General features: G+C 40.0%; 2 protein-coding genes across 2 annotated transcripts; one reads left to right on the top strand and one right to left on the bottom strand.

The window, feature by feature from the left end:
- The first annotated feature begins 4,263 nt into the window (after positions 1-4,263).
- On the top strand, positions 4,264-8,177 carry LOC140305677 (protein CutA homolog). The gene is made up of 7 exons (XM_072384634.1): positions 4,264-4,325; positions 4,850-4,915; positions 5,074-5,222; positions 5,914-5,973; positions 6,100-6,145; positions 6,541-6,590; positions 6,779-8,177. The coding sequence occupies exons 2-7, from the start codon at positions 4,853-4,855 to the stop codon at positions 6,876-6,878; spliced, it is 468 nt and encodes a 155-aa protein (XP_072240735.1). The 5' UTR covers positions 4,264-4,325; positions 4,850-4,852; the 3' UTR covers positions 6,879-8,177.
- A 983-nt stretch (positions 8,178-9,160) lies between these two features.
- LOC140305676 (somatostatin receptor type 5-like) lies at positions 9,161-11,100 on the bottom strand. The gene is made up of 2 exons (XM_072384633.1): positions 10,284-11,100; positions 9,161-9,838 (listed from the first exon to the last, which is right to left on the bottom strand). Exons 1-2 carry the CDS (start codon positions 11,067-11,069, stop codon positions 9,161-9,163), a joined length of 1,464 nt encoding a protein of 487 aa, XP_072240734.1. The 5' UTR covers positions 11,070-11,100.
- Positions 11,101-11,901: the final 801 nt, after the last annotated feature.

The raw sequence follows: 11,901 nt of genomic DNA, 5'->3' as shown, positions 1-11,901 counted from the left end.
TTGACTTACTGCCATTAAATTCAGTCAGGGCATTTACTTTCCAATTAACCATTTGAATATTTTATATTTAGAGAGCTGGTGCAACTCTCACTCAACTCTCCTCAATTAGTCCCACAGGCAGCTGGTACCGATCACTCTTTTAAGCCTAGTTTTTGTCTTGCCCAGGTTGTTTAATCAATGCATCAGATAAACCAATAAACCAGTCTAAAAGCAAGTTGTAACTCTTCGATTGCAGACAGGCTTGATAAGCTCTGGGCTACGTTTTACTGATGTTTTGTTGAGTTTTGTAATTGCAGAACAGCTGTTGCACATTGAATGCTGCATTTAGTAACAAATGGCACCTTATAATTCCCAACTTCCAACTAAAACATAACATAGTACCAGAGAAGCTTTTTCTTTCCTAAGTGAACTAATGCAATTGTCGCTGTTAGTAACAAAGCAAAAAACAAATTCATTTAGAATTCTAACTTCCAAGGCACAGAGAATGCAGTATGATTTGGACAGAACGATGGGAACACTGAATAATTCTACTGGGCCAGGTATAGGATGTAATCTGAATGGTATAGCTTCGGACTTCAGAAGTCCCAAATACAGTTACATGATAGTGTTTTTTTTATTATTACTTTACTTAATGCATTTTTTCAAGCAGAGAAATGTAATTTTTCTCATACTATATGTCCTTATGGTATCCTTGAACCAAACTTTGAATCCGTGCCTGCTACACGTTTGCTGACATATTTGATCTTTTTACAGAAGAAAAAAGTTGTCTTTCTCCATATTGTTAATATGTGAGGCACGTTACAGTCTTTCTAAAAGTAATTCAGTCATAAAATATTTTTCATTAAATCAGGATAACTTAATCAGCTATCAAGCATGGGGGGGAATAGACAATGAAGAGAAATTTTCCAAGTGTTATAACAACAGGATCCTTAAATGTGCCCAAACTAAAGTTGATATTAGAGCAGACAACATGCTTCAAAACACGATTTGATGACGAGCTCTTGACATCCTTATAGATTTTATCATGCAAGTAAGACAATGGAACAAGCTGATGATGTGCTGTGTTTGGCAGGACGGTCACATTTGACAATAACCTAAGAAAAGATTCCTTTTGACTTTGTAGCAGATGAATTATGTCTCACTGACGACACTAATTTTTTGTTAATTTATGGTAATTATAATCTTGTCAGTGTGTTACAAAGTGTAACATACAATTATCTTAAGTTGTCCAAATAACACTCATCCACACTGATATGTCTCCCATTTTACAAATGATGTGAATAAAATGCTTCACACAGCGAAGGACTTAAAATGATAGACACACCTCTGAAGTGAGTTGTAGAACTTTGTTGAACAGCGGCTATCACATACAAAAAGTACTCTGCTCTATAGAAGTGTGCCTCATAAAGCCTGTCGTAAACTTGCAAAGAGATGTTTGTAAAGGCATGCTCCACTGAGTCTGAAGTTGACATCTTAGCTGCATATTGAAATGTCCTTTGGCTGAAGTCTGCCTTTACTCACTTCTTGTCTCTCTCCCCCCCCCCCCTCTCTCTCTCTCTCTCTCTCTCTCTCTCTCTCTCTCAGTTAAAGGGCCAGTGGAGCCTGATTAGAATGCAGAGGAGGAAGGCTCTGCTGCAAATTGAAAACATATTGATTCTCCTCATGCTTTCAGGGAGAGGGGGCGGACGACAGAGGGAGAGAAGGAGAAAGACAACAGCAAAGAGAAAGAAAATCTGGTGGAGGAACAGAGAGGGCAAGTCAGTTGCAAAGTACCAGTAACCACATGTGTATATGTCTGGTCTCTGTAACACACACACACGCACGCACACACACATATGCATTGTTTCAAATCTTGAGATAACATCTCATTGTCATTGTCATGGCAACAAGCATTTGAACTATTCTGCATGTGTGTGCTCCTTTTACATGCAAACGCATGCTGTCATGTCCAGCTGTGGCAGAGATGCCAATAAGAGAGGACAGCACATAACACGTACAGATGTGCTGAGTGCACAGTTTCCATGGGAACAAGCCCCCTCCCCACCACCAACATAACCCCCCCACCCCCCTCCTTCCATCGCTCCTCATTGCTCTTGCAAAAGCTTGACAAGCTCCTCTAATGCTTCTTTCCTTGTCTTCATGTGTGTCCATGTGCTCCTGGCAGAGCTCTCACATCAGCTACAGCTCAATTTGTCTTGTTCAAAGTGTACATGTCAAGTGTGTGTGCACGTGCAGGTGTGCGTGTGGATGTTGGTGTGCATGGCATGCTTGTCTCATTCTTTAATCAAGGATGAGGGAGAAGACAGAAGAGTGTGAGGGAGGTGGTGCATATTATTAAACAGCGTGGTTCTGCGTCTTGTGTGCAGAAACAACCTCACAATTATAAATAATACACACATACGCACACACACGTTAAACATAACTTATGTACACAGTCACTTGCTAGCACCTTGCTGACAGGAACTGATTTTTTTGTATGTATGTGTTTGTGTGTGTGTGTGTGATATAGCCATCAAAGCTCATCGTGAACGATATCTCTGTCTTGTCTGATAAGTAAAAGCTGCCATCATGTGGCTGCTCGTTGCCACTGCAAGTTTTGAGTGCCGAAATATCAATACGCCTGTGTGCACACAACATTACTCGTGGCAGTTTTTTTCTTTATTCTTCCACACTTATTTGACTATTGTATGAGGTAAAGTCGCATAAAAAAAGAGTAAATAAGGAAGGGAGGGGCCAAAGCTTTGCATGTCCATATTCTTTTGATTTGGATGTGAATAAAAAATCAAATTACAGCTCAGAGTGATGTTAATCAAATGCACTTTGTTAACTGAATATCATCAAGTGTGAGCACCTCTATAAAAGCAGACGTTTTGGCGGTTTGCTAGTCTGGAGCATTCAGGTGTGAATGCTTTACATTTCACAATTTCACAACGTGAAGGAGACAAGCCAATTTCCAAACCAATTTCAGTGTGTCACTCTACAATGAAGAAAATTAATCACAAGAGGAAAACATTCAAGACAGTTACCAATCTTCCCAGGAGTGGATGTGACAGCAAGTTCCCCCCCCCCCCCCAAAAAAAAAGGTCAGACTGCAGTGCTCATAGCCACTGCAACAAGGGTTTGCAAAGTTGCATCTGAACAAACCACAATAATGCATAACAGAGCATTATGATGTTTGATCATAATGCACTGTGCCATGTTTGGAAAAAAGAACTCAAACGCAGTGTATCAGCACAAACACCAACTGACGATCACTGTGGTAGAGGTGTGATCGTTTGGGCTTGTTTTGCAGTCACAGATCTACAGAGATCTTTATGCAACTACTGTGAAACTTGCAGATACTTCACTGAAGGTGGAAAAATGCAAAGCAAGATGTGATCGACTTGAGAAGTAAATGGAAACGGCCAGTTCCCCGAAGCTCAAAACCAAACAACAGATGACGCAAAAAAACTGTTTCGGAACTCAATGAACTAAATTCACAGATATAAAAGTATATAAAAATATGCACATTCATAGAAATCAGCAAGTACTCTCAAAAGTTGTTGCTGTTAAATTTCCGAATAGATACCGCCTGCTCTGCTTTGCCAAAACTGAGTTTTGGTTGTTGCTCAAATGGTTTGAGTTTGATCGCCACAAACTTTGTTTTCCTTCCAACAGCCAGTCCAACTTTTGTAACTTACTTGTATGATGTAGCACAGAGAGAGCAGGGAAGGAGCAATGTTCTGCCATCTGATTAAATGTGCATTCATGTTTTAGGTTTGAATTACAATATTCTGTTTCAGAATTTATGCTACTCTGTGTCAAGGACAATAAAAATGAAGATTGTTCAGCAATGGTCTGTGTCACATGCTATTTCCAACATGTGCTGTCTCTTCCTCCATGAAATGTCATCTCCATCAGATCCCATTTTTACATAAAATTCATAACATAGTCAGACCAATAATGTTTTGGAGTTTTGAAAATTATGCAGTTATGGTTACAATTATTTTTATAGGGATTGGGAAACTCGTGTGCCATGTAAGAATTTGATAGAAAGGAAACAACAAACAACAAAAAAGTTGTAATTTTATGATAACCCGTGGTTATTCTCACTCACGTGTAAAAAGTGTTTCTACACGTGAGGGAGAAGTAAAATATATCCAAATATTTCGAAAAATATGTTTGATTTTCTAAAGAATGGTCGACCAAATTTGACCATTGTTGAGGAATGATTTCCTGACGCAAGCTTTGAGAATACAAGGTTTACGACAGTTTCACAAACATAGCCATAACGATTTACGGCAGAGCCAGTCTGGGAAGAGGCAAAGACAGTCAGCTGTCGGAAGGTAAATTAGCAATAAAAATCACTCGTAACATTTTCTGCTTTTCTCACTCGTTTGAAACAACTCATCTGGCCCTTTTAGTCATTTGCAGTGTTGTTCGTCGTCAGAGCTTTTGCAGAACAGCGTGACAACAATGCACGCTAATTAGCATATTAGCTAAACAGCCTTACACATAATTCATCTTGGGGAAATGGTTAGAACTTCTTCAATTTGTTGTGTCAAGTTTGAAATTGAAATCTCCCTGACACACCTCAAAATCCAGACATTGGGTGTTTAGTGTTAATTCAAGACCATGTCAACTTTTCAGTTTCGAACGCAAACGCACAGCGTCAACTTTTGGGCACAAAACAGATCCAAATGACTTGAGATAGTACTGTTGCTGACATATAATGTCTGATATTAACTGTGTGACAGATTTTTTTTTTCTCCACTTCAGAATATGCATTGGAGAAGGAACAAGAGTTTTGTCTCAGCGAGCTCGTGTGCTTTGATTTGCTAACTTAACACTTTGTGCTCCAACCCTGTAGGCAATGCGCATTGGTCTGTCCAGTGCAGAGACACTGCCAGGTGGATCCTTAAAAGCTCTGATTTTGGTGAGTGTGCTGATGCCTCCAACAAAACACTTATATTATATAAAACCTGATATTTAGGATAGCTTGCAAATGCTTGTGTAAATCTTTGCCAGAGTTTAAAGTGTTTTGGACACTTTTTCTTACCACGTTCTTGCCCTATCTGTCGTTTCTCGTTCCAGACGGTACTCCTCAGCGTGTTTATGTTCCAGTTGCTGAGGACTGTTGGACTGAGAGCGTTCTCCATGGCATCTGAGACTTACACATCGGGCACACACTCTGCAGCTTTTGTCACCTGTCCTAATGACACTGTTGCTAAAGACTTGGCAAGGTGATACAACACTTTATGTTGTTGTTTTTTAAACTTTTTTTTTGTTTGTTTGTTTAGAAAAGACTAAGCGATAAAAGTTAATTCTATTAAATTCACTTCATGGGGTTTTTCCTCTCATCGCTTGGACTTAAAGCAAATGGGATGTCTCCCTTGACTTGGATCACGAGTGATGGACAGACGGATTGCAGCCTTGTCAGCAGTAATGAGGGTGCTGCTCCGGTCCGTTATGGTGAAGAGGGAGCGAAGCTGGCAGGTGACGCTTTCAGTTTACTGGTCCATCTTTGCTCCAACCCTCACCTATGGTCACAAAAGAATGAGGTCGCAGATACAATCGGCTGAAATAGGTTTCCTTCAAAAGTAGGAGTAGAGCTGCTACTCCTCCACGTCGAAAGGACTCAGTTGAGATGGAGCGAGCACCTGGTTAGGTGAAGGTTTTTTCGGGCACTTCCAACACCTCCCCCAGGAGGAGCTGGAGAGAGATGTGTGGGTTTCCCTCCTGAACCTGTTGCCTCCACGACCCGATCTCGGATAAGCGGTAGACAGTAGATGGATGATCTATGTTTCTGTCTCCATGCAAGACCAGTGTACCAACTTAGTGGGCTTGCTGCAGCATTCTTGTTTTTCTTTCTCTCTTTTCCCCTTCAGGTACACTCTTTTTGTGTTTGAATCTGTGTTTTCCTTTGTATCACAGGGGTATTGTGGAAAGAAAACTAGCAGCTTGTGTCAACATCGTTCCAGCAATTAAGTCAATGTAAGTTTTGTGTCGCCTGCTTTTGTTGGACTGCTTGTTTTAAAGTGCATTTATTAGTTTTTAATCATCATTACTGTTAAAAACGGATTGTAAGCGAATGGTTCTGCCATTGTCTTTCTCCTCCAGATATGAGTGGCAGGGTAAGATTGAGGAGGATAATGAGGTGCTGCTGGTAAGTTCTGATTCAGGTCTACTAAATGCATCTCATACAATTTAAAATGATAATGAATGAACAGTGAGAGGGAGCAGCAACTGTGAGAACAAAATGTGAATCAGAGACATAAAATGTTCTCTGTTTCACAGCAGTTGTGCTTTAAGGCATAATAAAAACAACTTTAGCTTATGAGCCGCAGCTGTTCTTAACATCTAATATCACAAAATGTTGTCTGGCCAAGACTGAATCACTGATTTGGGAAAATCTCAGCAAAACAAGACTTTGATCGTCTCAAAAGAAAGGTTTTAGTTGTACATGTACTGTCAATCAGTTTAGCTAATTTAGTCCTAGTCTCAGAATGTGACTCATCACGTGTCTGAAGTCCTTTTCACAGTCTTTCTTCTCCATTTTAGATGATCAAAACTAGAAGTTCCAAGGTGCCTGCTCTTGCCGAATATGTCCGGTAAGTTTATTTTTATTCTGACCACAGGGAAACTCCCCACTCTGATTCAACTCTTATGAGAGTATTTTGTTGATGGTTTGCTCCATTAACAGCCACCACACATGCAGTCAGAGTGCAGCTTTATAGAACTGATGTTTATGTCTTCTCTCGATGTGCTCCATTCGCTTCTGTTATTTTTTTTTTTTCAGCTCCAACCATCCTTACGAGGTGGCTGAGGTCATCAGCCTGCCTATTGACCAGGGCAACCAGCCTTACCTCAAGTGGATAGGAGACGTGGTGCCTGAGTAGGGGTGGACGTAAAAAGGAATCTGAATTAATGTGAACACATATTTGGTGTTTCAGCAGGTTACTCGCCCTCTGAAATCTCCCATTCAGTTTGTGCTATGATTCTCAACTACAGAAAAACAGGACAAAAATCGCTTTTGTGGTCTTTTTTTTTTTTTAAGACAAATAAAACATTTTGATTTGTTGCAGTCATCATTTCAGCTTTGTGAATGACTAATGCCCTCCATTCAGTGTGCTTACCTCTAGAGGGAAGCATCGGCCTGTCTTTTCTGAAGGTTCTCGAGTACCATAAAGAGTGATTTGTTTTAACCTTAAAGAGAATGGGCAAATGTTAGATGCTAATTTAGTTTTTTTTTAAGAGGGTCACATTGTAAAATGATTTTTTATTGGTGACTGTGTTATGATGGCGTGGCATCAGTTGCATGTTACATACAGTACATGTATCTACATTGAGTAACATTATTGCGTACAACTCTGGGTTTTTTTGTGTAACATTTATTTAGCCCACTGTCAACACACAACACTTGCCTTTAAATGCCTTATGATACAACATTGTTATACTGAGGAAACAACAGTCAGGTGGCAAATAAGTCTTGTAATATGCCAAGCTGGGTTTGATCTAAATCTTACACCAGTCACAAAATATCAAGTTCACAATACGCTACAAAATACACCAGAACTATTTTAACCATCATTAACTGATCCAAGTGAACCGATGCAGCCATAAATATGTTTGCGTCACGTCTTAAAATTAGTTCTTTTTCTCTTGTTAGGCTACAACAAAGTGAACATACATTAATATATTAAGTAAAAGTAAATATTTGTGATCTCCGAACATTTGAATAACATGCTTCCCTTCATTAATTTCAGACTCAGTCGTTTCAAGTTGAATGAGCAGAGACTTGAAATGTCTTTTGAGAGGGGCACTGGAACACTTACTGAGTATGTATACCATTTTCCCTTAAGTAGTGAGCTGGAGCAAGTTGTCAGTTAGCCTTAAAAGAAAAAAAAAAAAAAAAGATATTTCAAAAGGTTTCTAGGAAACTTTGTTAAACAATCTATTTCTAAGCTATATAAAGACGCTGTTGCATAAAAGCTCAAAGTTCATGTGTGAAAACGGCTCTAATTACCTTTGTGGGATGTCCGTAAAAGCTGAAGCTTTAATGCAAAACTTGACATTTTTCCTCTCACAGTGTGGTATTAAGTTGTGATTCCTGCTTCTGTGACAGGATTAATGTTAATGCGTTTGGCATTGTCTTATTTTTTTTTAAAGAAAGATTGTCAAAACAAACAAAAAAATACTTGATGAGCTCTATTAATACACTTAGCATGTTTACGTGACAGTAGGAAATCCCACTTGTCCAATGTAAACAACTTTCAAAATGCATGTAAACATGTTAGTCTGACGGAAATTGTGCAAAATCGAGCCGCCCGAAACAAGCTTAACAGACCCAGAACATGTAAATGTGGTTCAAATCACTCCTCAACTAGAATCAAATGGGCCTAGGTGTTCTATATGTGCTCCGAAGTTCCATCTTTTTGTAAAACAGTAGAGTAGAAATGTAGTTTATCAGCACAGGATTCCCAACAGGTTTCTTTTGCTAGACAACTTGAAAGCATCAGAGATTATGGATGAAAATCAGTCCATCAAAACTACAAAGAAACTCATGGTAGCTTAAAGCATTTCCAGCTATACTTCCATCTCCAATAATCTCCCACAGATAACATTAGGAGTGGAAGAATGTTTTCTTCCCACAGTCCACGGCATTGCAGAATCTGACATACTTTGGTTAATAACTTGATTACACTCCCGTGCATATTTACTGGGATATGGACGGTGATCTAATGAAATGGACAAGTCAAGCCCAAGCTGTGCATGTAACCGTGTTGAGTAAATGAAGCCCTCAACTCCCAAGTGAATGTGACTGCATTAGTCCCTGATGGATATAAAATCTAGTCATTTTGACAGGACCATGGCTTGTAAAACATTAAGAGTGAGAAACTGATACTGCATGATAATGCAGCTATATCTGAAGGCAGTGTTTCTGTAAGTGTTCTAGATAGTTAAATTAAAACTTTTTTCGATCACCATCCGTACTGCTTTTGTGGTTTGTCAGTCATATCATGCTTAGACTCACACAGCATAGTCAACGATTTGCATAATAACAGACAGTTACTGAATGCAAACTGGTATTACAGCCAGCTCCACAGACTTGCACATTTAAACAGTGTCATTACTTAGAAACCACTAATACCAGAATGGACTGAAAACATGTCAAAATCTGTTACAGATAGCTGATATCAAGCACAGAGTTTTTGTCCAGAAATTCTTCAGGTTTAGAGTTTCTGTTCCTGCTTTCATCAGCCTTAGATGACACTACCTCAGCGGTATCGAAGCCTGAGCCCACCTCAGGACCCCCCTTTTGTGTCCTCAAACCTTGTTTTACTTCACTGTAGTTCCCTTTTTGTGCTCTGCATTCTGCATTCAATTCTCCCATTTGTATGGCCCCTTCTGCTCCAATTATTTCATCCTCTACATCATTTTCACCACAGTCTTTCGCATGCATGTTGGTGATTCCCTCACTTTTTTGTGGTTGGAGGACAATGCCGCCCCACTCCTCTGTTGGTCGATGAACCTCAGTGCCGGCCCTGTCGTTGTTCTTTACCCTGCGTGAAGTGCGGCACAAGGCCTTCCTGAAGCCTCTCTTGAAGTTGTCAGACAAAAATCCGTACAGTATTGGATTAGCACAACTATTTGCATATGAAAGCACAACAACAAAGTAGTAAAGCCCCCTGAAGTCTCCAGGCAGGACCACAAGGAGGTTCAGGATGTTGAGAGCATAAAATGGTAGCCAGCAGAAGACAAACACTGCTACAACAACAACCACCATCCTGGTTATTTTTCGCTCAGACTTTCTGCGTCTGGAGGATGTGGTCTGCGTCCGTTTTCCGACATTCCTCACCTTTGAAAGAATGAAAAGAAAAGTAAAGAACTTCCATCCATCACATTTAAAAGCACACTTAACTTGGAGTGGGCCAGCTCATTCAAAGCGTAATATGATCACAGTTTTCCCTTCAATTATTATGTGGTGTTCAAAGGTAGAGGAACTATTTTGGTTAGACTGTGAAAGTAAAAGTAAGTTAATTTATCCTCCACAGAGAGTTTTAATCAATTTGATTCTTTGATTGAAAAAAAAAAAAAAAGTTGAAGTCATGAATTGAAAATCTGCTACTCCTCCAAGCAGGAAGAAAAAAAGAAGATTAGGATCATATTGTTGACAAAACCGGTTATGACATAACGCTGATGAATGTTCCATTCGTATAGAATGGGATATTTGGCATGTTTTTGTCAAAAAACATTTCAAAATCAAATATCTAATTACGTCTTTGTCACAATAAATGTCGTACCTTGATGATGATCAGCAGGTAGCACAAAGAGATGACAAACAGGGGGCAGAAGAAGCCAACAGTGCATGTGTACACAATGAAAGAAGTCTTCCACACTTCCGCTGGTTCAGGCCACACAATGCTGCAGTTCCCGTCGTCCTTCAGCACATCTGCAAACACCACCACCGGCAGCACCACTAGAAAGGACCCTGCCCAAACTGTGGCACTGACAGCCTTTGCCACACGAGGTCTGCGCCACCAGGAAGACCGGATGGGGTGGACCACAGCTAGATAGCGATCCACAGACATCACAGTCAGACAAAAGATGCTGGTAAACTGGTTAAAGGCATCCACTGTCAAGACCACACGGCACATTAGTGAACCAAAGGGCCAAGAGAGGAGAGCGTTCTGCGCTGCCAAGAAGGGCAGACCCAGCATAAAAAGCTCATCTGCAATGGCTAGATTGAGGATGTAGATGTTTGTGACTGACTCATTCTTAGTGTAATTGACAATCACATGGATAACAAGAGTGTTTCCAACCAAACCAACAATGCAGACTATCCCATAAATAAGAGGGATGAAGATTCCTGCTATACCAGGGAGGGATCCAGAGGTACTTCTAGTGCAGTTATAACAGCTGCTGTTAAACAGGAAAGAACCCTCAGACGGGCTGGCGCTGACGAGTGGCTCGGAGGGAGAAGAGAAGAGCGTGGAAAGGGAATAAGGCTGGATGGAGGTGTCGCTCCAAGTAGCTGTAGAGGCTTCCTGTGTCATTAAGGAAAACTGGGTGGCCTGGACCAGCTCCATGGAGGTTTTATAAAGTATGACACATTAATGATGTCGGTGAGATTCCCATCAGTGACATGTCAAAAGGCCTATAAAGAAAACAAAAGTCATTTTATTTGGAATAATTCATGCGCAAAGGTAATTTAACGTAATTAATGCATAAAATGTATGGTTTTACATGCTTGAAAAGATTCTTATTAACTTTGTAAAAAGTTTGAAAGAGAGGAACGCTGTTCTTGTATTTGTGAATTATTTAGTGGGCTGCAGCCAGGAAAAATGAGCTTAAACACAAAGGCACCACCAAGGGGAAACTGAGACAGTCAGGCTATGTCCACTTTTAACACATCATAACCTGAGGTTGCAACTTAATTTGTAAGGAATTTAAAGTAATCGTTTGACACTTAGTTGTATTGTTAGAAGGAAGTTGATGGGAACATATGGTTCTAGTATCTGTCCATGCCATGGAAAGCTATAGTAAACAGCCTTTGAGCATCTTAGCTAAGCATGACGTACTGTAAAGACTGGAGATGAGGAAATCGCAAACCTCGTTGTGTAAAGTAGCAAATTCTACCTAATAGCACCCCTAAGACCCACTTTAATTATCTAATTTATTGAATTTGTTGAGGTTGCCAAGCGACAAGTGGATGTTGCACTGAAGGACTGAATAGTACCCCAAGGTTTTAAGGCTTGTCCTCATTTCTGATATGGTCAGCAGTCTTTGCAACATGTTGGTTTCTCTTGTCTGTGCACGCTTACATAAATGATCTTTTACACATTAACCCTGTAAATTGTAAATTTACAACATCCCTTTCAACTAAAAATAGGCCTGCAATTTTTTTTTCTCAAGACCACA

Source organism: Leuresthes tenuis, unplaced genomic scaffold (assembly GCF_036924035.1).
Source record: "Leuresthes tenuis unplaced genomic scaffold, fLeuTen1.0.hap1 SCAF_4, whole genome shotgun sequence".
NCBI classification, from domain to species: Eukaryota; Metazoa; Chordata; class Actinopteri; order Atheriniformes; family Atherinopsidae; genus Leuresthes; species Leuresthes tenuis.
The sequence above is the reverse complement of the archived record's forward strand: the minus strand, read 5'-3'. Positions and strand labels throughout refer to the sequence as shown.